We start from the raw sequence: 27,325 nt of genomic DNA, 5'->3' as shown, positions 1-27,325 counted from the left end.
TCTTAGTTATTTAAAATAACAAACTTAGCCGAAACCGGTTTGGCTCAGTGGTAGAGCGTCGGTCTGCGGACTGAAAGGTCCCAGGGGTCAGGGGCATGTACGTTGGTTGCGGGCACATCCCCGATAGGGGGTGTGCAGGAGGCGGCTGGTCGATGTTTCTCTCTCATCGAAGTTTCTAGCTCTCTATCTCTCTCCCTTCTTCTCTGTAAAAAATCAATAAAATATATTAAAAAATAAATAAATAAATAAAATAACAAACTTAGATTCCAAATCTTATAATCAGGATTAATGTACTCTATGTTCATGATATACTCAATCCCTTCGTATTAAAAATAAGCATACAATAAGAAGAAAAACTACCAGCTCTATTAGTGTCATAATTTTATTAACTGGGTATAAAATAAATATGCCAATTATAATAAATATTAAACAGACTCTCACGTTAACAATCATTCTACTCTTCCTTAGCAAATGTTTGTTAATTTTTATTTATTGATTTGAGGGAGAGACATCAATTTGTTGTTCCACTTATTTAGGCATTCCTTGGTTACTTATTGTATGTGCTCTGACCAAGGGTTGAACCTGAAACCTTGGCATATTGCAGGGGTACAGAACCTTTTTTCTGCCAAGGGCCATTTGGGTATTCATAACATATTCGTGGGCCATACAAAATTATCAACTTAAAAATTAGCCTGTATATTTGGTCAAACATTTAATTAACTCATCCCTAAGGTCTTTGCAAGGCCAGGCCAAATGATTCACTTGCCTTATGTGGCCCTCCAGCCAGAGGTTCCCAACCCCTGGGTGTGTCTGGATGATGCTCTAACCCCATGGACAGCAAACTGCGGCTTGCGAGCCACATGTGGCTCTTTGGCCCCTTGAGTGTGGCACTTCAACAAAATACCACGGCCTGGGCAAGTCTATTTTGAAGAAGTGGTGTTAGAAGAAGTTTAAGTTTAAAAAATCTGGCTCTCGCCGGGACCGGTTTAGCTCAGTGGATAGAGCGTCAGCTTGGGGACTGAAGGGACCCGGGTTCGATTCCGGTCAAGGGCATGTACCTTGGTTGCGGGCATATCCCCAGTAGGGGGTGTGCAAGAGGCAACTGATCGATGACTCTCTCTCATCAATGTTTCTAACTCTCTATCTCTCTCCCTTCCTCTCTGTACAAAATCAATAAAATATATTTTTAAAAAAAATAATAATAAATAAATAAATAAAAAATCTGGCTCTCAAAAGAAATTTCAACCATACTGTTGATATTTGGCTCTGTTGACTAATGAGTTAGCCGACTGCTGGTCTAACCAAATGAGCTACCCGACCAGGGACTAAGAAAATGTTGAATGATTTTGACGGGATATCATTTGGAGGCCTTGGTTAGCTTTCACTCAATCTAAATGGAACAAAGCTGTCTGAGCTAATATTAATATCCTTTTTATTCATAATTTCCCTACATCAGGGAAAGGACACTAAAATAAACTTTAATCTGCCTTAGCTGGTTTGGCGCAGTAGATAGAGCGTCGGTCTACAGACTGAAAGGTCCCGGGTTCAATTCCAGACAAGGGTACATGCCTGGGTTGCAGGCTCAATCCCTAGTGTAGGGCATGCAGGAGGCAGCCAGTCAATGATTCTCTCTCATCATTGATGTTTCCATCTCTCTCACCCTCTACCTTTCTCTCTAAAATCAATAAAAATATACTTTAAAAAAACTTTTTAAAAAGGAAAAAATAATAAACTTTAATCTAACAGTTAAATTCAAGTTAGACGTAGACATTCAGTATTTACACAGAATAGAAAACAATATAAATATTTTGAGAGGCAACATGTATAGCACCGAGGTTAAGAGTGAGGGCTCTGGAGCCAGACAGCATTTTCTAGTTTTTCCAATACCTACATGTGCAATTCCAGGCATGTTAGCCAGTAACTATCCCCCTGCCTATGAACGGGGCAAATAGAAGTATGGCCTGGGTCATGGGGCTCAGTGGTTAAGTGTCCACCCATGAACCAGGAGGTCACAGTTCAATTCCTGGTCAGGGCACAAGCCCAGGTTGGGGGCTCAATCCCCAGTAGGTAGCATGCAAGAGGCAGCCAATCCATGACTCTCATCAATGATGTTTCTCTCTCTCTTCCTCTCCCTTCCTCTCTCTGAAATCAATAAAAACTTTTTCCCCCCAAAAAAAGTAAGTATCTGCTACAGAACTATTGTGAAGATTAAATGACTTAAAATCTGTAAGTGCCTGACATGGCTTAAGTCTTCATTACTATTATTAATTACCAATCAAGCTCCCCTCACCCCACTAAAAGGCAAAAGAGTACAAAAAAACACACACAAAAATAACAAATAAAATCTGCTTTTGTTTTTCCCTTCATCCATTTTTGCCTACTCAAGTTTATTCCGTCACAAAAGGAATTCTTAGGCATCAGCCCAGAACAATGTCATAAGGAGAAACTAACCGTAGTTAAATCATTTCCTCACGCAGGCAGCTTTTGCTAATTCTGGCCATGTTGTTTTCGGTTCTGCCAAAACAAAAAAGGCTTTCCAGACATTCCTACCTTTCCTGGCCCTATCCCTCAGTTATTTAGATGTTTTTCCTCAATGCTTTCATTAACAGTCATCACACGGCTTTTATTATTTATCTCTAAGACAAGACTAAAAACCCTCTCAGTAGTATGCACCCTCCCAGCCTATCCTTGCTGAATAACAAAAGCCTAATGTCCTACAGATGCTCTCAAAAACCTAATTTCATATTTCTACCAACTCTACTTATACATCAATCATCCACAAATAGAAATGTTTTCATAAAATAAGCACAATTCTTGATATACTACGAAAATTAAGTTATGCATACCTACACTTCGCTTATCATGTGACCAAAGTAATGGGTCCTTTGTAGTCGGCTTTCCTAGCTCCCATTACAGCACTTCACACCACTTTGGGCAACTAACAAAAGCAATCAGCATATGTTGGTGGCATGAACTTTATAAAAAATGAACTCCAAAACATCTCTTGAGAATTGCAAATGTCATACACCTGAAAGTATTGTAATATAATGTTACTAGAGGCCCGGTGCATGAAAATTCATGCACTGGAGGTGGGGGGTCCCTCAGCCGGGCCTGCCCCTCTCAGAGTCCAGGAGCCCTCAGAGGCAGTAGGCAACCCAGCGATCCCGGGAAGGCGACACCCCCATCACACCTCTGCCGCTGCCACTGCCTGCAGCACAAGCCTCTGCTGGCCCTGGTTATCTGAGCCTCAGGCAGCCCTGGGAGGCTGGAGGGCAAAGGGGACTGGATGCCTCCATCTTGTGGTTATGAGTGCCACCATCTTTGAGAATGTGATGATTAATTAGCATAGTCCCTCTTTAATAGATAGGATAGCAAATGTCTCTATATACTGTAAAAACGCCTAAGCAACCATTACGACTGAATGACTGGCTGGTAGCTACGATGTGCACTGACTCAGATCTTGCTGCTGGGGCTCTGACAGCCCGAACCTGGTTCACCCGCACCCGGACCCAGGCAGGAGGGGAGGAGGGAGCCTAATTCCTCCTGGAATCAGCTGTGCCTTAGCTTGCTGCTGGGGCCAACCTCTCTCGTTCCCTCCCCCTGGCAGGCCAGCCGCCCCAATTAGCCCTGATAACTGGCCAGGCCAAGGAACCTCACCCATGCATGAATCTGTGTACCTAGCCTCTAGTATTTCAGTAAAAAATAAATTAGTCTGGCCTGCATGGCTCAGTGGTTGAGCATCAACCTATAAACCAGGAGGTCACTGTTCAATTCCTGGTCAGAGTATATGACTAAGGTGAAGGCTTGATCCCCAGGGTAGGGCATGCAGGAGGCAGCCAATCAATGATTCTCTTTCATCATTGATGATTTTCTCTCTCTCTCTCTCTCTCTCTCTCTCTCTCTCTCTCTCTCTCCCTCCCTCCCTCCCTCCCTCCCTCCCTCCCTCTCCCTCCCTTCCTCTCTGAAATCAACAAAAAATTATTAAAAATAAAATAAATGGGACATGGCTACTTTCTCCTAGGGAAAAAACAACAACAAATGCAAATATAAAGGCCACATTGCAGTACAGTTTGGATTTTAATTAAGGCAACCTCAAAAGTCTAGAACAATAAGATGCAAAGCAGCAAAGAGAGACTAGGCTTCCTACATTTTACCCAGTCTTTTCTCTTTGCTGTTTTAGGATCTAGATGTGAAAACAACTTACTTAGGTTATTGAAGAAGTTTAAATTATACCCTGTAATAAAAAGCAGTTGCAAACACACAATATCAAAGGCCTCCTCCAATTTAGTGATAGCTTCTGAATGAAACAATTTGGGTACCAAAACTAACCGGAAAGAAAAAAAAATTTAACAAGTATTTTTCAAACACCACTCTATACGGTATACCTCGTTCTGAGAGAGGCTAGGAAGCCAAGACAAGTGGAATCGAGAAACTTAGACAAATAGTTAAATAGCAGTTTGCAGCCATCTTATATAGATACAAAATGACCCAATATGTAACATGTTTTATTTAATATGTGAAAGTGCAAGGAAAAGATAAGAGAAATATCCAACAAAATGTTAATAATAATTCTCTCTCAGTGGTAAGACTTTGCTTTCTGCTTTGTGAGTGTTCAATTTGTCAACTGCGTTTGTTTTGAAAACTAAGGACATTCTGTGTTCTTTAAATGTTAGAGGTGATTGGTTTATAATAATTATAAATATACTGAATAAATATGTTAAATACATTTTTCTAAAATGGGGCAATAAAGATAAAACCTGCACTAAGAGAGCTAACAAATTATCTTCCTTTAGTATTTTTTTCCCCCTAAGTAAAGGTATTAAACTAGGATGAAAGTCGGTGACATAAAACTATCAGCAAGAACACCAGAGGATAACGCCTCAGCAAGAGTTAGAAAGGTTGTCAGTGAGAAGGATAGTAATATGCTATTTGCTACAAAAAAAAAAGGGGGGGGGGGCGCCAGAGGGGTTATGCCAGGCATTCCTGAGATTCCAAGCTTCATTTTGCTCTAAAAGAAAACAAGCATTTAAACAAATGATTATTTTGTATATATTTCAAAGATATTTGGGGGGGAAAGATATAATGAGAAGAAAAATTACATATAGCAGATGAGAGAAGTCATCACCAATTTACTGAATATCTATGAGCCACCAATTGCGTAAGGTGATTAGGGATATAAAATATAGTCTTAAAATGTTCTCTTTTTTCCATTGGGTTGTCTTTCTTATGAAATATTTTACAAGGCGAGAAACTTCCTGAAGTAAGGCAATAAGAAGGATCCACAGCCAGACAAAAGAACCACTCAAGAAAAAATAATGTGCTACTTACTCGAACTTGTTGGGAAAAGAATAAATAGCCCAGAATAATTACAGAGTAATTTTTCCCCAAATACCACTTCAATATTTTCCAAATATAAAGAAAACAATGACAAGAAATGACAGGTAAGTCCAAAGGATTCTCTATTGTTTAACGCAGTAACCAGAAGACACATAATCCTTAGTTGTTCTCAGATTCAGAGCTATAAATATAAGCTCCACAGCAGGTACTTGTGAAAAATTACAAAATCTGCAAAAAATCACACTTTCAACACCAACAGGCCATTAACTTTTTTTCATACAATTAACCAACCCATTACTGACAAATGCTGAAAGTCATCTGCATTTTGGGAGTCAAGCAAGATGGGAAGCAGAAGAGTTTAGATGATCTGCTTGGAACTCAGCAAACACATTTTATTTTTATCACATACTAAAATGCCTTGTTCACACACTCCAAAGTAATCAAATGCAATAGAAGTTTAAAAACACTGGAAAACACCTAACATCGCAGGGGCAGAAGGATCCCCATGTAAAAAGGTCCGCAGCACAGGCAGTGGCCAGCAGGCAGGCCGGTGCTACAGAAGGGGCAGTAAGGTGATGGGCTTCCCCAACCCTGGCGCTGAGGGACCACCTCCCTAAAGGAGAGAAGGCAACTGACAGTGCGAGACCCTCCCTTTTCACACCCATTCCCAAAGTCCCTCTACAGGACAAAAGTGGTCTCAGCCAACTCCAACTGAGTAAATGTATCGATAGTATCATTTCACAGGCAACTTTACTTCCCACCCCAACACACACACACACACACACACACAAACACACACACACACACACACACACACAGCTATAGCTCCAAATCTTGATACTAAGTGCCGCTGGTACTCAAGCTGATCTCAATATATTTTACTGACTTATTCCTTTGCTGAATAAGCCTCTATCATCTTATTGTATACCATCTTACAATCCAGTAACTGAGTGTCATTTAATCAATATGGACATGTAACGTAAAAAGCAAGCATTCCTGTCTTTGGGAAAAGGGGGGGGAAAGTGGCGAGAAGGCTTCAGAAAGAGGGAGCAGGAGGCAAATTTCATGGACTTGTGCCTGTTCCTGCTATAGACAGGCACTGGAACACTCATCTCTATTTGTAAGATTAAGACTGTGTGTGTTTTTCTTTGCTTTTATAGTACATTTTAAATTAAGTAGTTAGTAGATATGTAGCAGATATATTTATGAAATATATGTAGAGTTTAAACAATAACAAAACAAAAGCCCGGGTACTCCCCAGCCAGTTACAAAACATGACTCTCACCCTGCAGTTCCACTGATGACCCTCCCAGATCTCTGCCCACCATCCCCCCTCTGAAGCATGCTGAATTTTGTCATTATTACCTTACTTTTCTTCACAGTTTTACCCCATACATGTGTTTATACGGAGTAAGGAATACAGAACACAGCTTTGCATGTTTTGAAATTTATATTAATGCTAGAGGCCCAGTGCACAAATTTGTACACAGATAAGGTTTCTAGGCCTGTCTGGCGATCAGGGCCAACCTGTGGGGCAACCGGTGGGGTGATGGGGGTGGGGGGCGTGCCCTGCTGGCACCCGCCTTGGCTGGCCTGAGGGCAGCTCCAGCATTGAGTATCTGGCCTCTGGTGGTCAGTGTGTGTCACTCCACCGATCATTCCACCATTCGGTCGATTTGCATATTAGACTTCTATTATATAGGAAAATACATGAGCCTTCTTTGCAACTTGTGAGGCTATAATTTATGTATGATTTCTGTGTGTGTGTGTGTGTGTGTGTAGTGCATTAATTCTCTTCTTTGCTGTATTCTATAATATGTATGTACCATGGAGTTCTGGTAAGATGGCAAAGTAGCCGAAACCGGTTTGGCTCAGTGGTAGAGCGTCGGTCTGCGGACTGAAAGGTCCTGGGTTCGATTCCGGTCAAAGGCATGTACATTGGTTGTGGGCACATCCCCGGTAGGGGGTGTGCAAGAGGCAGCTGGTCGATGTTTCTCTCATCGACGTTTCTAGCTCTCTATCCCTCTCCCTTCCTCCTCTCTGTAAAATATCAATAAAATATATTTAAAAAAAAAAAAAAGATGGCAAAGTAGGTAAACACTGTGCTCGACTCCTCCCAGAACCACAGTTGTAGTTGTAACAATTGCAACTAAAATCTAGAACAAACAATGTGGAGAACCCTCTGAAGACTAGCTGAACAGAAGTCTTAAACTAAGGAGTAAGAAAGAAGCCACATTGAGACTGAATAAATAAATAAAATACAACAAGATTAATTTATCTAGTCCCTTGCTGATGGATAATAGGTTGTTGCTGTTGTTGTTTTGTTTGTTTGTTTTGCTCTAAGAAAAATGGGTGCTGTTAGGAGTTTAAATGCCCAAATCGTCAGCGGTTGTAGTGACTCCCAGAAGAATGCACTACTTGGTAGAGGCTGTAAAGAGAAATATGATTGAGCATGAGTGAGATACACAGCTCACAGAATGAATCCCGACAAAGGACAGGTTAAAAGAAGGTAGACATCCCATCTTGCAAGTCAGAGCTCATGGTTAGAGGTGGACAAGTAGTAGATGAAGAGCTGGTTTATCCTACTTCTCCAGCCACTCTGTGAAGCACTTTGGGTGCTATGTTATGAAATTCACCTTAGTCTGATCTAACTATAATTAGCCCTGGCTTATCCCAGAAAAGACTTAAGGAGATCTCATTCTGATTCAAGGCTAGTGCCTCTTAACCCTTTTGGGGGACATAGATCTCTAAAAATGTAATGGAAGCGATTACTCCCTCCCAAAGAAAACACATAAGACATTTATTTTTATTTTTGTTTTGCATATAATTTCAAGGGACCATCTTGACAGACACTCAGAAGTCTATGCACAGGTCCCAAGAAAAGAAACCAAACTAAGATGCAAGTGAGAATTAGGTAATACTAATGGGAGAAAAAATATCTAAAGACTTAAAGACTAGAATACTAAAATTCTAACCATTTAACCAAATAGAAACAATTAAAGTTCATCAAAATGCAGCAGGCGACTGTGGTAAGGCGTTAACTAGACAATAAAAAATGCTGCCTAAGTGGGAGAAACTTGGAATATAATAGGATATTATACAAAGCCATTTGTGTATGCACTTGGGTCTCAAAAATGTCAAGGCAGTAACATTTATCTGTGCCATGGAAAATATTTCCTCTGAGACCAAAAAGTGCTTAAATAAAACTGCTGCTACTCAGTTTTCAGATCTGGCACATTCCCTAAAATACCCTTCACCCTCTTCTACTTTTTCATAAGATATCTTCTGGCAGGGACATTCCATCTGCAATCAGCTATAATCCCTGTAAGCAGCAGTTCAGGCCAGCTTGCGAGCATAGAATTCTTTTAATGCAGCGAACACATGTGGCTATAGCAAATTCATTTCATTTTTTCAACAATTCTAGGTTCAAAATGCATGCTCTCTCCCAACCTTAAGTCCAATGTTTCCTTTTTTAAAAGCCATTAATATTTTCTAAAAATAGCAAGTGGCTCACTTAAAACCTCTCATTTAAAAAGCATCTGGATTACATATTAGTCAAATTACTAATAAATAGCCACATTAAAAAAAAAAAGATGAAATAGAAAATGTTAGTAGAAAACCAAAAATGCCAAAAATCCTAGAGGAAAAGGATTCTGATACAGATAACTAGCTTTCCAAGAACAATCACCTTTCAAGGAACCACAATTACTCCAAGCCCTGGGCCATGACAAAGTAAGTATTTAGCTAGAAAACTAGCCCTACTTTTTCCAAGGCCAATTCAGCGAAAGAGCATATTTGTTCCAGTAGATTAAGGGTAATTTAAAAGTCAAATTTCTCCTGCTGAACACTTACATGCAAGAAGCAATCTACTATAGCCAGATGAAGGTGAGGAGTACCACAAGTTCTAATAAGCTGCAATTCTGAAAATTTCCCTAAACATATTGGATGTTTAGTTTACAATTCTATTTATTTCTCAAGGTCTAGCTAAAATGTCCTATCATCTATGAATCTTACATTAGTCCTTTGCCAAACTCACATTTGCACTTTTTAAAAATCCTTTTTTATGGCAATTATCACTTTCATCACCTTTACTTTGTATTAAGGTTATTTTATTATATCTTATCTCTCCTACCTAGAACTAAAAACTCCTTGAGGGCAAAGTCCTATGGTACAGACAATTCTGTAATCCCTACAGGCACTCATTATAGTAGACTATCAAAGAGGAAGGGAAAGACAGAAAGAGCAGGGCAGCCTGGTAGTCTAGAAAAGTTTTGGACAAAATATGATGGAAAAACCATTGGTAGTTCAGCACCTCTATAGACTGGTTTACATAGGACTAGTACAATATATCCAGACCTACTTTAACCAAATTATTAATTACTTTTAATAATAAAAACCAGCCTAGCCGGTTTGGCTCAGTAGATAGAGCATCAGCTTGCAGATAGAAGGTCCTGGGTTCGATTCCAGGTTGTGGGTTCGATCCCCTGTAGGGGACATGCAAGAGGCAGCCAATCAATGATTCTCTCTCATCATTGATGTTACTATCTCTCTCTCTCTTTCTCTCTCTCTCCCTCTCCCTTCCTCTCTGAAATCAATAAAAATATTTAAAATAATAATAATAAAAACCAGGCATTTCTTCTTTAATGTTTTATCAAAAGACATATCAAGCCCTAGCCTGTTTGGCTTGGTGGATAGAGCATCAGCCTGTGGACTAAAGTATCCAGGGTTCAATTCCTCCAGTCAAGGCACATGCCCGGGTTGTGGGCTTGATCCCCAATGTAGGACATTGATGTTTCTATTTCTTTCTCTCTCTCTGAAATCAATAAAGATACATTAAAAAAAAAAAAAAAAAGAAAAGGAAAATAAAGACATCAATATTTTCAGTGGTTCTGGAAAGATTTTTTACAGGTTATAAGCAAGAATGGGTACATAAGACATAGCCTCACAAATTCTAAATTTTTATGGCCCTATCCTAAAAAAGTGGTCAACCAGAAATCTTATTTTCTTCTCTAGTTTGTTATCTACCACAAATGAAAACATCTGAAATCTTTCATCAACAGTAAATAACATATTTGGATAATTTTACTTTTTCACCCTAAACTGACATTGTTTTCTATACAATCAAAATAAGGTAAAAAAGAGAGCTATGTATCTTTAAAAAATAAGATCTAAGACCTTTTTTTTAAAATTAGCCATCAATAATCTCTTAATGAGCTTTTAATCCATCTGATTAAAAAAAAACAGCAGTCAGAAAGTCAAGCAGACCCAGACCATTTCCCATAACTACCAAGAACTAAAGAAATTTTACCACATACTCTAATGATTTTATTCTCCTGGACAGTCAATGGATTACTGTTCTTTTATATTCTACTAGAGGCCCAGTGCATGGGGGGGGGCCTCAGCCCGGCCTGAACCCTCTCTAATCTGGGACCCCTTAAGGAATGTCCAACTGCCCATTTAAGCTCAATCCCAGTCAGACATCCCTCTCACAATCCAGGACTGCTGGCTTCCAACTGCTCCCCTGCTGGCCCGATTGCCCCTAACTGTCCTCCCCTGCTATCCTGCTCTCCCCCAACTGTCCTCCCCTGCAGGCCTGGTTTCCCCAAACTGCCCTCTGCTGCAGGCCTAGTCCTCCCAACCGCCCTTCCCTGCAGGACTGGTCCCCCCAACTGCAATCCCCTGAAGGCCTGGTTGCTCCCAACTGCCCTACCCTGCTGGCCTGGTCACCCCTAACTGCCTTCCCCTGTTGGCCTGGATCCCCCCCAGCTGTCCTCCCCTGCAGGCCTGATCACCCCCAACTGTCCTCCTGCAGGTCTGATCGCCCACAACTGCCCTCCCCAGCTGGCCTGATCACCCACAACTGCCCTCCCCTGCTGGCCATCTTGTGTCCACATGGGGGCGGCCATCTTGTGTGTTGGAGTGATGGTCAATTTGCATATTACCTCTTTATTATATAGGATAGTCTTTCATGCTAAAGTCACTCATATGTGGAATCTAACGAACAAAATAAACTGATGAACAAAATAGATCCAGAGACACAGAAGTATAGAACAGATTGCAGTCTCTGAGGGAAAGCAGGGGAAGAGAGGGGGGTTGGGGAGGGTATAATGATCAACCAAAGAACTTGTCTATGCTAAAGAGAAACGACATGCAAATTGACCATCACTTCACAATGACCAACAACCAATCAGGAGTGAGTATGCAAATTAACCCAACAAAGATGGCAGTGGCCCCGCCCTCCAGCCACTCTGGGCCTCTGGGCAGCAGGCATGCAGGCACCAAGCAGCCGGGTGGGGTGGAATGTAATGCCTGCTAGGAGGAGTTGGGCGGGGGGCAGGGGAGCTACAGGAGCGGTGCTCCGGCTGCAGCAAAAACTGAAGGCTCTGATCAGAGTGAAGACTGAAGGCAGCGGCCAGAGCGAAGGCCTGGGTCCCAGTGCCAGAGGAAAACTGGTGCCAGCAGCCAGGGGAAGAAAAGCCTATTGCACGAATCTTTGTGCAACAGGCCTCCAGTATGCATATACGTATGCATAACCCACAGACAGAGACGAGAGAGTGGTAAAAGCCTGGGCTGGTAGGCAGGGGCAGAGTAGAAGGGTCAATGTAGGGAAAAAAGGAGAACATACAGTCTATAATACTTTCAACAATAAAGATTTTTTTAAAAAGAAATCAGTATAATAATTAATAAATAATAATACAATTATTAAATTAAAATAACAGTATAGTATAGAGTGGTAAGTGGTAATACCCAAATACTCATGTATTCTGATCACAGCAAGAAGGGACGGAGGAAGAGTAGAAAAGTGAAATATAACTGATAGAAAACAACATGTACTTACTAGTCGAGTTGCCTTGCATCTGAATGATGCACTTGGACTCTTTGCTGGTCTCTCGAGAATTGAAAGGCCGCACTCGCACAGCCACCTTCACTGAGGCTCCCGACATCCTGATGGTCTTGTTATATAATTGCAGTCCAGAAATAAAGAATCAAATCTTCTTTTGAAGTTATGTCCAAGTTTCCTTTGAAAATAAAAAAGTTCCATAGAAGGCAGTCAGAATTAAAGAAAGCTTGGGCTAATTTGCGCATATGAGCTACTTACTATTTCAATATCTTATATCTTAGGGCTATTTTTGTTTCCATTTCTAAAAACCCCATTTCCGCCGAAACCGGTTTGGCTCAGTGGTAGAGCGTCGGTCTGCGGACTGAAAGGTCCCAGGTTCGATTCCGGTCAGGGGCATGTACGTTGGTTGCGGGCACATCCCCGGTGGGGGGTGTGCAGGAGGCAGCTGATCGATGTTTCTCTCTCATCGATGTTTCTAGCTCTTTATCTCTCTCCCTTCCTCTCTGTAAAAAATCAATAAAAATATATTTTAAAAAATAAATAAATAAAAACAAAAAAAATAAAAACCCCATTCCCTGTCTTATATTCTCAATAGTAAATTATCAATAAGAAAATTAAGACTGAAATTTGTTTTCCTACTCACTTCATTATCTCTTTACCATACCTAAAAAGTCCCTAATCTTAATTTAATTTTTAAAAATGTAACTGCAAAATAACATGTAACTAGCTTAATCTGTTTTTCTTACACAAGTATATTCTCATCTGCAAAAATGACATTACTTTAAAGAAATGCACTGAACTTTCTGTATACTTTAATTCCAGCTTGAAACATTCAGTTATATGATGTATAATAAAACAGCAAAGGACAGAGTTCCAGCTCACTCCTTTAACTTCTATGTATTCAGATTTTTCTTTAACTTAGATGGACCCTTTAATATGTATGTCATTTGACCCTCACGACTATCCTGTACAATAAGCAGAGAAGGCTCCAAGAGACGGAGGTTCTATCCTCTGACATGCCACTGACTCATGGCAGAATCAAATCACTACATTTTATTACTGAATGAAGCCACAGGAAAAAATGTGAACATTTTTCAGAGGAATAGTTTCCCTCTCAACAAAACAAAACAAAACTTATATGAAAAGAATCCATATAAGTAGTTTCCACAAGAAAAACCAAATCTCAATCTGTACTCTATCTTGTTAATTTTCTATATATATAAAAGACTAATGGGCAAATTGTCCCCTTGGGAGTTCAACCAGGACAGCGGGAGTTTGATCACTTGCTATGACGTGCACTGATCACCAGGGAGGGGCTCGGTATGAAGGAAGGCACCAGCTGGCAGCCGGCAGCTGGCAACCGGGGAAGGAAGGGCTGGCTGGCAGCCAAAAGGAAGGCCCTGACAGGCAGCCGGAAGGGCCCAATCAGCCCTGATCACCAGCCAGGCCCAGGGCCCCTACCCGTGCAGGAATTTTGTGCACCAGACCTCTAGTATAAACATACTGAAAAACCAACCGAAAAAAGAAAAATACTTTTGTGTGCAATTAGCAGGGAACCACAACTTAATTTAAATCTGACCAGTTTTTCTCCACATCACTAAGTAGGAATGCTAACCTCAGTTGCACAACTGCAAAACTTTTTCACAAGAAAAAGGCATTAAAAAAATTACCTATCTTATTTTCTCAACAGCATCATTACTATTTGGAAGTCATGTTTTTTGAAGCATGTCTATTGTCCATCTCTCTCACACCACCATCAGAATGTTCACAGATCTTATTCACTAGCACTTAGAACAGTACCCAATGAAAGAACTAAGTAAATGTTTGTTGTAAGAATGAGTTAATGAATTTCCCACTTGTAAAAGTTGTCTGTTTAAGTACTTTGCCTGGTTTACTGACTTTTGTTTTTGTTCCAAATACAGTATTTATTAATATTGGTCTTTTCATATTTGCTGAAGTGCCTTTTCCAATCCCTTCCTATTTTATTTTACATTAAACAGATAGTTCTTTTAAAAAAAAAATTATTGATTTCAGAGACAAAGGGAGAGTGAGAAATAGAAACAAAATGATGAGAATTATTGACCAGCTACCTCCTGTACATACCACACTGCGGGTCAAGCCAGCAACCCAGGCATATGCTTTGACCAGGAATCAAACCATAACCACCTGTTTCATAGGTCGATGTTCAACCACTGAGCCATACCAGCCAGGCAGATAGTTCTTTTTTAATATATTGAATATTTATTGTAATCACACTTTTCAACTTAGTTTTTAACCCTCCTAATCAATTTGGCATGATCTAAGTTAACTATAGTACTTTGCCAAGAGAGAATGAATGAAGTGGTGAGAAAAAGACAGGACATTTTGATACAAGGCCATCTTCTCAACATTTAACTTGTCCCATTACTTTCTCCCCCAAACTAGCAATCTCTGCCAATCTTCCTATTTATAGCTGGCCCATACCATAAATCTTAAGAGTCATCTTTGTTCCCCTCTCTTTGAATTCTTTTATTAGTGTTAACATTATTAATGAAATGCCATGTGAAAACTTTATAAACTAATTTGCATTTTCTATCTCTTTCTTTCTCTCATTCCCATTGCCATTTCCCCAATCTATGTTCTTACTACCTCATGCTTAGCATACTTGGAATAGCAGAACTGATCTTTGAGCTTTTAGGGGTTTCGTGTGTGTGTGTGTGTGTGTGTGTGTGTGTGTGTGTGTGTGTGTTGTTTGTTTTGTTTGTTTGTTTTGTTTGTTTGTTTGTTTCCAGAGAGAAGAAGAAAGGAGGGGTAGAAACATCAATGATGAAAGGCACTGACCAGCTTCCCCCTGCACGCTCCAACTGAGGATCGAGCCTGCAACCCAGGCATGTGCCCTGACCAGGAAACAAACCCAGACCTCCTGGGTCAACATTCAACCACTAAGCCACACCAGTCAGGCAAGCTTTTAGTTTTAATTAGAGTTGGTAAAACAGAATTGTACGAAGGTCTTTTGAAACAGATATGATGAGAGAAACTAGACTTTGGGTGATGAACATACATATGTAATATTATAAAGTTACATACCTGAAACTTATGTGTTATTACCAATGTTACCACAATAAATGTAATAATAAAAAAAAAGCAAATGAGCCTAAACTCCCCAGCCTGGTATTGGACAGTATTGAGATAGGCCCCAGGTACGGGTTGTTTAATTTCTCAAAGATTATGTTGCAAATCTCCAGCTGAGAACCCTGCTTTATGCAACTGTTTAACCCTGCTGTAATATTACTCTTTCCAAAGCATGACTTGCAAGTTCACTTCCAAACTCAAGAACTTTCTCTCGTTTCCCAGTGCTTACAAAATGAAGATCAAAGTCAAGGTACTCTTGTGTTCTAGTCAAGCTTCTTTCCTATGCTACCCATTATTTTCTTTCAATTCTCCTAACGATTTCTCCTACAATGGGCATATGAATTTTCATTTTTGCCTCTATTTGACAGTTTAGCTCCAGTCTTACCTCTTCCAAAATGGCTGCCCAAATGTTCCAGGAATCTGGTATTTCCTGCAGCATTTATAACGCCCAACACATTGTGAGAACACTATCATTTTACATGACTGCATTCTATCTTGTATCGTTCTTTAAGAGCTTCCCAAAGTAAAAACCCTATTTTCTCAAAAATCTCTTTCAACTTGGGCTTCTTGAAAAAAATGGCTATTTCCAAGTCTAGGCAAGAAATTTTAAGATGATCCTGTAACATGTCAGTATGATCATAAGCAAGAAATCTATCAAAGATGAATAAGGTGGCAAAGGGATACAAATGCCAACTTAAAGGAACTCCAAAGATGGGATAATTAAGATATAAAAATACATACATAGTACAAATAGAGTGAAAAACATCAAATATATAAATTCATGAGTTTATAATACCTTAAAAAACATCATTATTCTACAGACCTGCAAATAGCACAAAAGAACTGGGCACATATCCAATTTGTATATCCTGTATAAACTACCTCAATATATTCCAGCCAGGCCGGTGTGGCTCAGTGGTTGAGCATTGACCTATGACCCAGGAGGTCACGGTTCAATTGCCCGTCAGGGCACATGCCTGGTTGTGGGCTTGATCCCCAGTGTGGGGTGTGCAGCAGGCAGCTGATCAATGATCCTCTTTCATCATTGATGTTTCCATCTCTCTCTCCCTCTCCCTTCCTCTCTGAAATCAATAAAAATATATTTTTTATAAAACAAAACTATATTCCAGAATAGCCAGAGTCAATGTGGGCAAGTTCTTCTTCAAAGAAAAATTCCAGCTAATAAATGCAAAAGAAATGACAGAATTAGAATGTCACCACTTTCCAACCTTACTGATAAAAAGGCTCTCCACCACCATCATCACTAGCAGCTAAAAAGCCTTAGAGGAAAGCCTGGTGATGTGGGAACATTACAGTGTGTGGATCAGGCGATGACATCCGAATCAAACTGAAGACTAATAAAAGTGGGACACCTAGGTGGGTTATGCCCTATGTGCTACAACAGGAAACCCAGCAAAACCTAGTAAGTACTTTTATCCCAAACCCTTAAAAAAAAAAAGCTGAATAGAATCAAGCTTCAGATCTAACCACCAGCTTAAAGGGCATAAAGGAAGCAAAGAAGCAATTTAAATGACACCTAAAGGATACAATCAGCCAAACCCAGAATATGGAAAAATCTACAGGTCAAGTCACTCAGTTTCTTCAAATAAATGGGAGAGGAGGCATAATTAAAGAGACTTATGTTAGTTGTCAACCAAATGCAGTGATTTTTTAATCAAGAAAATCTGTAAAAAGATACATTTTATATAATCATAGGAGTCTAGACATAGACTGGATATCAGGTGATATTAAGGAATTGCAAATAAACAAAGGCTGAAACCTCCTTGCTGGGTTTCAGATATAGAGTACATATTCATTTGCAACCAGAAAGCAAAACACTAAGATATATAATATTCTAATGTCCCTATACGTATACTTCTCAAAATACTGTGCCTCCTCTTTCTAGCGTTCCTGCCAGCATTCCATTCATCATAACAACCAAAGACAAAGTATCTCTCCACCTCCCATGAACACCACAGGCTCTTCCATTTCTTTTCTTTTACTGTCCTTACCATCCTCTCGTGCCCACACAGGTCAAACAGCTGTTTCCTCTATTTAATCAACTGCCAAATCACCTGACTTCTACCTTTAAAATCGTATTTCTTCCACCACTTGCCCTTTTAGGGCCTTCAATACTTCTCACCCAAGACTGCTAACCTTCTTAACCACTTTCTTTCTTACTCCTACCCAACCGTACTGCACAATACTGCCATTTCATTGACTCCATCTACACAATATTGCTAGATTCATCTTCCTACAGTACAAGTCTGTTCATATAAAGGCCCACTTAAAGATCTCAAAGCTTCTCTACTGTCTACCAAGCAATGATGGAACCGCCCGCAGTGGCATTCAATGTGTTCTGCAACATAAACCACCTATTTTCCTAGCCCACAAAACACTGCCTTCCATCCACACTCCCTTAACCACCACCCACCAGAGTGCTTCCTAAAATGTGTCCCTATGACTTTGGTCCAACATTCCCTTTATCCACTTTGTGCTTCCTCTTCAGTTCTTCTCAAAATCCTGTTTATTTTTCTGGGACCTTCTCATATGCTACATCTCTAAAGCCCTCATAGATTCTCCCCACTCCTCAACCAAATGCAAATGGTTCTCCATTTAATATTGTTCAATTCATTGATCCTACCCAGGGCGGAATAAGTTACTTTTCTTATCTCTTCTGTAGATTTTAAGTTACTTGAGGACAAGAACAGAATCTTAGTCATGCTTCTAATCCCCCTTATCACAGGGTCTTGAATGTGTAGAAGTTAAAATATTTTTTTAAAATATATTTTATTGATTTTGTACAGAGAGTAAGGGAGAGAGATAGAAAGCTAGAAACATTGATGAGAGAGAGTCATCAATCAGCTGCCTCCTGCACACCCCCCCACTGGGGATATGCCCGCAACCAAGGTACATGCCCCCAACCGGAATCGAACCCGGGTCCCTTCAGTCCCCAAGCCGATGCTCTATCCATTGAGCCAAACCGGTCTCGGCTAGAAGTTAAAATATTTTAGTTGAATTCCTAGTCACTGTGTGTCAACAGGGTGATGGAATAAAAAAAGTTCCAAAACACAGACAGGAAAAAGGATAAACTTAATTTCAAATTTCTTCCTAATTAAAAAAGTTAACAGTCATTCTTTTTTGAAAATGATATGTACATTTCGCCGGGACCGGTTTGGCTCAATGGATAGAGCATCGGCTTGGGGACTGAAGGGTCCCGGGTTCGATTCCGGTCAAGGGCATGTACCTTGGTTGCGGGCATATCCCCAGTAGGGGGTGTGCAAGAGGCAGCTGATCGATGACTCTCTCTCATCAATGTTTCTGGCTCTCTATCTCTCTCCCTTCCTCTCTGTACAAAATCAATAAAAAAGAAAATGATATGTACATTTTAAAATTACTTTCCCTAAACCTGAACCTACATATTTTTTTCTGCTTTAAAACTGTCTTGTAATAAAACTTCAACCATGTCCTCAGTGAGTTAAAACTTCATTCAGTAATAAGAAACTACAGTTAAGTGGACAATTGAAAGTGTTACTCTGTTACCATTATAAACAGTATCTCTTTTAACGGAGATGTCCATCAAAGCATTACAGCTTCAAAACTCCCTGATCCTTTTATAAAAATGGTTTATTATATAAATCTGCAACCGAGTTTAAATTCCAATGACAAACAATAAGTACAGACTATTTTAAAGAAATTATATAAAAACAATAAAAAGTAACCTAAAAATACATTTTCCAAATTTTGGAAAGCCAAAAGAAGAAAGACAGGTAGGAAAGGCAGCCATACATACTCTGAATCACTTACACAGCCTCAGTTCTAGACTGTTCCTCTGACCACTTTTCCTTCCTTATGACATACAAATAGAAGCCTTAAGAAAGTGGAATGGAGCAAAAATTCCAGGAGCATTCACTAACAATAAAGGAATAAACATTTAAAAAAACAAAAACGTTTAGAGCTGTTTCATTTTAAGTTTCCTAAATATTTGCCCAATTGCTTAATTTTGATCTTGTGCAATTCTCACTTGTCCTCAGAGGTACCCTGGATTACAAGGAACCTAAGAAGACTAATTCTCAAACTGCCCTTCCAGCAAAGTGAACAAGAACAAAATAATATAAGCCTTTTGTAAGCCATAAGCATCTACAGGCACAAGCGGTGGGCCTTTTTTAATTAAATTCAAAATATCGTGGCAGTTAACTGGCTAGCTTTAGTTGGTTTGTCTTTGTGATACCCCTTTTCTATAGAAAACAGCCAGGATTATATTCCTAAAACAGAGGCCTGTTCACGTTCAATTGGTTCCCACAGCCTCAGAACATAAACTAAAAATCTAAGGGCCTCCACAATTCACCCTCCTTTCCCAGTCTCAGTTCTCACTGCCCAATTTTAGCCTTCTTCTCCACCATACACTCTCTTACCACACCAAACATTCCATTTGTGGAAGCCCAATCTCCCTTCTTACCTATTATAAATCCTTTGAGGACAATGTCAAATGTCGCCATAAGTCAGGAAGCATTAATTCATGCATTTTAGTGTCCGCCTTTCTGAGCCAAAAGTCATATCTTCTTTTCTCTCTGCTCCCAAAAAACGCTGTGCTGATACCTCATTTTTCTAGGTATTTCATTTTCCCTGTGATTCAGTCAGTAGTTCACTTAACTGTTCTACACTGATACTTTATTCAGAACATGTTTTTCACAAGTGAAAATAAAATTTAACTGAGACATAGTCTTTTAAAATCAATATTCGTACAATTTGCTGCACAAGCAAGCCTATTTAAAAGATAATATTTTCCACTAAATTACATTTCAAAGAATGTATTATAACTTGAATGGGTGCCCAAAAGTATTGGTAGGTAGTGAGTCCATTTTGAGATGCTATGAATATTTCCTTGTTGTTAAAGTTTTACATCTCTCCATCTAATATTTTCCATGAAGACGAAGCATGTTTTAGGATCCAATAATACTATGTCACTGACCATGGCTATACTGATAAAATGGCCCCTTTCAAAATGTAAAAATTTATTTTTGTATATGAATTACCTGTCTATTCTTGGTTTCTGACTCTACAGACAAAAAACAGCCATGAGCCAAGCTGTGAAAGCTTAAAAGAGACCACGTTAAAAAACTTCTTTCTGCCTCCCAACCCAATGCTAGGAATCAGACTGCGCCGGATGAGTCACCTGGCGGGTTGGATTTTCAGTCTCAAATGGGGCTACAATTAAGATGTCAAGGATCCTCCTTCGCACTGATAACACGGTTTTATTCTCATAAACCAAAAGGCGCTCAAGAAAACAATAGCTCCTGTGGCTTAAAACAAACTATTCTAAGTGAGAGTGATTTTTTTCTTTTCTCTTCAAAGTTGGGTTAGTTAGTTCATCCTAGTCTCTGATGCTACATCCTATCATTTTATTCTGGCCGATCCACAGGGAACTCTGCTACTCAAACCCAACAGAGGAGTTCTCTATTGTTCAAAGTGGATGACAACATGTACTCCAGGCTACAATGAGCTAAAATTGGGCATGAGTCAAGAATTCTTGTGAAATCTGCCCCTGACTACACCTATCTATATCTGGGCAAGAATGCAGGTCAAACTTTTCTCTGTGTCAACAATGGGTCGATCTTGCCACAGGATAAACCGGTACCCAAAGGTTAATAGATTTGTTTTTGTTTAGGTGACAACATACAGTAGAATACAAGTACTCCTGGCTCTGCAGGGATGCTCAGATTTATCTTTATAGTAGGTTTTACACCTGAACCGCATTAGTCACATCTTTCACAGAAAAGACTTGTTATATCTTATTGCTGTATTCTCAGTTTGGAAAGTGAGTGGATTACTTTTTTTTACAAAGGTCTTTGAAGAACATTTTTTCCTTTTACTTAATGACCCATTAAAAACACTTAGTATATACATGCTTGTATCAAGATGATTATAACACTTCTTTTAGAAAGTCTTTAGAATTATCAGAAAAAATGTTTTCTTGACAAACCATTAGGTTTCTTTTACCAAAATGAAAATTGTATAATTTATCTTTCCCTTTTACCTTGAATTCCTAAGTTTCACAACTAATTACAATAACCATTTTAGACAAATTGCTGCAGTTGGTATATATTTACTTTTTCCTCCTGTTCCACAGATTGTTTCTTATCCATATTTTAACAGCCTCCTTGAATATATGGTATTTGCGGTAGGCTGCTCAAATCCTTTTTAGATGCAGTTAAGTTCTATAAATTATAAATAAAGAGAACTCTCCTGTAACAGCCCCGTCTGCTATGTAACATTAGAAATATGGTATGTATTCAAAATTCTGGTTCCTAAAAACAAAGTTATACAAAAATCTGTGTTGAAAGACTGTGATAGCCATGTGAGTGGCCAGAACAGCAGGAAGCCCAAGAGACTGAAACTAGCCCCACCCAAACACCAGCAGACAAAAGCAACCAGGAGTGAAGTGAGCAATACTTTCAATCCCACAGGTGTGAAGGGCGCCCTGTTCTCAGTGATAAAGACCTGGAAACCTGAGCAAAGGCAGGGGCAGTGAAGTGGAGCTAGTCTGGGTGGCCTTGGGGGTAATTAGGAGGCAAAGAAGTAGAAATGCAAGTATCCTTGCAGCTTCTAGAACCTGGTTGCAGGAGGCAGGAGAGAGAATTAGGAGCATACAGAAACAAAGGAGGGACTTCTCTTCCCTCACCCCCCTTTTTTCAAGTTAAGAAAACCGTGAATGTGTCTATACTTTATATATTAGGTGCCTACAATGTGCCAGGCAGTCCCAGCAGTCTGTGATAAATCAATGAACAAAACAGATAAACATCCTTGCCATGGAGGAGCTTATTTTCTAGTAGGGCGAAAGAGGGCATTAATGACTTATGCCCAGCCGGTATGGCTCAGTGGTTGAGCACTGACCCATGCACCGAGAGATGACCAGTTGGATTCCCGTCAGGGCACAAGCCCGGGTTGCGGACTCAATCCCCATTAGGGGGCATGCAGGAGGCATGGTGTTTTGTTTTTTTCTCTCTCTCTCCTTCTCCCTTCTTCTCTAAAATCAATAAAAAATATATATATTTTAAAATAAGTTATAGAGAATGTCAGTGATAACATTCCTGAAAAGCATTATGAGGGAGTACAGCAAAGTCAGGAGGTATGGAGTGTAGTGGGGAGGAGTGTGCAGGTGCATAAATGAGGTCAGGGTAGGCGTGAAGAGGGGGTGAGACTTGAAGGAAGGGAAGGACTCAGCCAACCAGATTTCAGGGAAGAGTGTTCCAAGCAAAAGAGTTAGAGCAACGGCCATAAGGTGGGAATGTACCTGCTGTATTCAAAGAACTGTGGGGACCGTCTGACAGGGGGAAACAAGAATAACCTATGCATAAGGCCCTAAAATTAGAAGGCAGTGTATCCAGGATACAGGCCAAGGGATTAGCTGAAGTTAGGGAGGATAAGAAAGAAGGCAGAGAAGTTTGTAAGCAGAGGGAGAGGAAGCTGAGGGAGTTCATGTTTGTTTGTTTTTTCCCTATGCGGCGGCAGGTAAGGTTTTATGTGAGCATGGAGCAGTGGGAAGATTTTAGAAAAGTCACTGTGGAGAACCGGGAAAGGAACTGAGCAGAACTGCTAGAAAAGATACCAGAGGGAGACCTAAGACAATACACATTGTGGTACTAATCCAGGACAACGTGAAGTTTCTCCATGACACAGAGTAAAAACAGGGTATGGAGGGGAGAAATGATGCAGGCCGGCATCTGCACAGTGGGTCTTGCAGAATAATAAAGAATAATTTAAAACTTCACAGCAAGAAAACAGCTGAAGCAATGCACCCAGAAATCACAGTATAGAAAAGGAAGACAAAGAATATAGCAGAGGCTGATGGTCCAGGAGACTTGAGTTGGGAGAACACACAGAGAGGTTGTGAAAAAGAGAGCTATAAATTATCAGAGTTTAAGATCTGACAGCAAATTTGATATCTTTAGTAGATCTGAGGGTGACGATGTGTTGGAAGATGTGGTCACAATTCTGAGTTACTAGAACAGAATGAAACCAGCATTTGCTTGAGCTGAAATCAGGGAATTTTAAGGTTAAGGGTAGTTAGTTACAAAGTAAGCTCAGTATGATGGTTATTTACTACTTCTAGTGACCCGAGGAAGTCATTTAATCTCTGTTTCAGTTTACTCATCTATAAAATGGGAATAATAGTATCTATCTCATATGGTTGTTGTAAGGATAAAATTAGTGAATAAGTGCAAAGTGCTTAGAAAAGAGTCAGGCATATATCTGTAGAAAGAGCCTTATATGATTATTATTGTTGCTGGGATGATGTCAGAAATTCAGATGGGCCCTAGCCAGTTTGGCTCAGTGGATAGAGCATCAGCCTGTGAACTGAAGGGTCCTGGGTTCGATTCTGGTCAAGGGCACATACCAGGTTGCAGGCTTGGTCCCCAGTGGGGACATGCAAGAGGCAGCCATTAATGATTTTTTCTCATCATTGATGTTTCTTTCTCTCCCTCTCCCTTCCTCTCTGAAATCAATAAAAACTTTTTTTTTTTTTAAAGAAAAATTCTGGTGGACAAGAGAAATACATTAAATATCAGTCATCAAATACAGCAATGGTTAAGGATGCATAGTTGAATAATATGCTTTGGCGTAAAAAATGTGATATTATTTAAAATATTTTAAAACCCATCATTTACATATGACAAACCATATTCATGAAAGCCATAAAAGTATTACTTAAGTCTTTGAGTCTTATATGGGAGAAAGGCTCTGACAGAAAACCATGGAAACCACCATAGCCTGGGCAGCAGGAGCACACTCAATTGTATTACAACAGAAAAGAGGTGGAATTACCTTACTTTACCATATCTTTTCTAATGGCAAAAGTAAGTCCCTAGAAGGTAAAGAATTAAATCTCTGTATGCACTCTCAATTAATTAGCAATGACTGTCATAACAGTGAGCATAAACGAGTCACTGGACCATTAACCAAAAAGTCAGAGAAATAACAACACCTTTTTCAGGTTTTTCTATCACAGTCACATGTTTCATTTATCTCCTATACTAATGAGCTGCCAGGAAAGAGTTCCAAAGGCATTTATATTCACACCCTGTTGGGGACTCCCACAACGAGGGACTCCACCAGTATCTGTTCCAACAAGGCCATCTTTCAAAGAGAACCACATGAAGTAGACATGCTATACCTTTCACGTGGAGCCTTGTGAAACTATATCCTCTCAGCTGACAAGACCAAGCCGCTATGCTTATGCCTGGAAAAGACCTGCTGTGATTAGTGACCTGCCAAGGGGCTTACAAAAAGAAGGCAGGGTCCATTGTTGTCCTTGACTTTGTAGCCTGGACAAGACCATAGCAGGGAAGTGGCTAGAAAGCTTTGGCTGTTGGCACTCTTCTTGGGAGTTTATTCCCTGCACAAACTCAAAGAGGAAAGACAGTAAAAAGAAAAACGGCATTCATATCTGGTCTTGAAAAGCAAAAACAGTCTGTTCTAAGCCTTAGAAGCTGTACTTTATGGGACAAATTTTAGAAAAACATTCATCAGGGCAGAGTGGCACAGACTCATAAAATCTTGCCTCCAATCAGATCCACAATCAGATCTGATTTTTACCAAATGCTGAAATTATGTAAAACCACAATTTTTCAGATTTTCTTTTTTTACACTAATAAAGTCACTGTAAAAACTTAAAAATGTGTATTTCTTAATTGGGGCATGAAATTTTAAAACAGATATTCTGTACTCCTCTCATATTAATGTAATGCAAGAAAAACACAAAAAACCACTAGTTTCTGTTGAAGCCACTTTTGATTCAACCAAGTTTTAAAAGGAAATCTTAATAATAAAAAGGAAGTGTTTCAACTTTTCTTAGAAAACCTTATCCAAAATGTTTTAGTTTTTCAACTTAGGTTATAGGAAGATATTCATTAAGAAATGGAGTTTGAATGAAAGCAAAGGACATAAGGGAGGTGGGCCTCTCCCGGCCTGTCCACATCCAGGAGGTGGGAAAAGACATCACAGGTTCCCGCTGAATTGCGTTAGCGATCACTGCCACATCTGCTCTCCGATGCCAACAGGCGTGCCACCTTCGTATCCCATCCTTAAACAGCGTGCACAACCCCTCTGGCCTCCTAACCCGGCAGCCACACCACGTTCATCAGAAAGCATCCCCGCACTTCTTAAAGAACTCCAGCCGAGATCATGTCATGACTAAGCGGCGCTGACAACACGCCAGCCTTTAAGTGAAGCATCCGCCCTGATGCCACTTCTGAAGAGCTATTCCAGCCCAACCACCAGAACCTTCCTGGCTCAGACAGACCCATCTGTGGCACAAAGCCACGCGTTCAATGTCAGGAGAACAGCTGCCTGGAGCAGGGAGCAAGGGATCTGTCGACGCTCTAATTTCAGCTCCTCCAGATTCCACAAAGATGACAGGCAGACAGACAACCTGCGGCCCCTCCCGCGGGCCGCACTCCCAGCCACTAACCCTCCCTGCACGCGAGCTGCCGCGAATCCCACCCCCCGGGCACGGCCGAGGCCTGCTCCCCGGCACCGGCCTCGCGATCCCGCCCTCGGCCCCGGGCGGGGAAGGGCCGGGGAAGAGGAAGATGGAAGCAGCGGCATTTCCCCGGAGCCTTGCAGACCCTTGGCCTGGGCGGCGCGGGGAGCGGCCCACCGGGGAGAGGGAGGGAGCGGCTCCGGGGCCCGGTTCTGGGTGCAGGGCCGGGGCCGGGGCCGCCCGAACAATGCCGCCCGCCGGCGCGGCCGCCCCGCCCCCACGGCGCGCTCGGGCCGGGCTCGGGCCGGGGCTGCCAGGGCTGTCAGCCGGTGCTTCAGCCGCAGGACTTGGCTCCAGAGCTCCTGTCGGCTCATCCTCCCAACATGGCTGCCCCCGTCCTCCCGGCTGCGGGCGCCGACCGCACCGCCCGCCGCGCTGGCCGGCCGCCAGCGACCCCCTCCCGCCCCCGCCCGGCCCCGGCGCCAGCGGCCTCCCGCCACCGAGGCCGGCCCGCACCGTCTGACACGGGCGCAGCCACACGCCATGGGGCCCGGGGCCGGCCGTGGAGGGCCGGGGCGGGGGCTCGGACCCGGAGCGGCGCGGCCCCGGAGCTGCAGTGCGCGCAGCGCCGGGCGGGCCAGAGCCGCGGGCAGCCGGGGGGACGGAGGGCGGTGCGGGCGCCGCGGGGCCGCAGGCCGCTGCACCCGAACCCGGGCTCGCCGGCCCCGGAGGCCCCCACGCCCCAGGGCGGTGCCCCCGCCCCACCCGGGCCTCGGTCTTCGGGGAAGCGCCCTGGGTGCCCGCCGCTCCCGCCCCGCCCGGCGCTGCCTCCTCCGACGCCGCCCGGACCCCGGCCCGGCGCCCCTCCCCCCGGACGGGCCCTCCCGCCCCGGGGCCGCGGCGCCCCGTCCTCTCACCTCAGCCGCGCTGCGGACCGGCGGGCGGGCGGGCGGGCGGGTCAGCAGCCGCCGCGGCGCGCGGAGGTGCGGGGGGCCGAGCACGGACGCTCCTCAGCGCGAGCAGCGGCCGCCGCGAGCCGCAGGGCGCCTCCTCTCAGCCCCATCACGCAGCGGCCGGGTCCCGCAACGAGGGCCGCGGAGGGCGGGACAGCAGGGGGGAGGGAGGCCGGGGCGCAACGACGAGCCGGCGGCGGCGGCGGCGGCTGCGGAGCAGCTCGGACTCGCGCGGGCGCCTGCGAGGACCGCCGCCGTCTGAGCGCCCGCGTCCGTCCTCCGAGGCTCCGCCCGCAGCCGCCCGCGCGGGACACCGCCCCGAGCCCGGCCGCCGCGCGTCACCGCGGCCCGCCCCGCGCACGCGACTGGCAAGCACAACGGCCAATCGGAGCGCAGGACTCGAGGCGGCCGGCCAATCGCAGGGAGAGCTGAAGGGTGGGGGCGGGGAGAGCTGCAGAGACGCCGGTGCGCCCCCTGGTGGCCCAGACGCCCGCTCGGGTGCGGGGGCGCGGGGTGGGCGAAGGCGGCGGGCAGAGTTCCCTCCCCGGTGACCCCAGAAGGGCGTTAGTCGCCGCGCCCGACCAACCGGATGATCCGCCT

General features: G+C 42.4%; 1 protein-coding gene across 11 annotated transcripts in view; it reads right to left on the bottom strand.

Moving 5' to 3' along the window:
* The window catches only part of KIF1B (kinesin family member 1B), a 131,417-nt gene extending 104,385 nt beyond the window's left edge, over window positions 1–27,032 (bottom strand). For 5 of the 11 annotated variants that reach the window (XM_045570607.1, XM_036461045.2, XM_036461043.2 and 2 more), the window contains exons 1-2: window positions 26,690–27,023; window positions 12,176–12,356 (exon numbers count right to left, since the gene is read on the bottom strand). In XM_045570607.1, the coding sequence (XP_045426563.1) occupies window positions 12,176–12,281 (106 nt within the window). In that variant the 5' untranslated portion in view covers window positions 12,282–12,356; window positions 26,690–27,023. Of the gene's footprint in view, window positions 1–12,175; window positions 12,357–26,689 lie in introns of all 11 variants that reach the window. The other 6 variants (XM_045570604.1, XM_045570605.1, XM_036461052.2 and 3 more) reach the window with 4 other exon arrangements.
* Between the last annotated feature and the right edge of the window lie 293 nt (window positions 27,033–27,325).

The sequence above is a fragment of the Pipistrellus kuhlii genome, unplaced genomic scaffold, assembly GCF_014108245.1.
Source record: "Pipistrellus kuhlii isolate mPipKuh1 unplaced genomic scaffold, mPipKuh1.p scaffold_m20_p_34, whole genome shotgun sequence".
Lineage (NCBI taxonomy): Eukaryota > Metazoa > Chordata > Mammalia > Chiroptera > Vespertilionidae > Pipistrellus > Pipistrellus kuhlii.
This window is presented reverse-complemented; position numbering and strand designations above follow the sequence as displayed.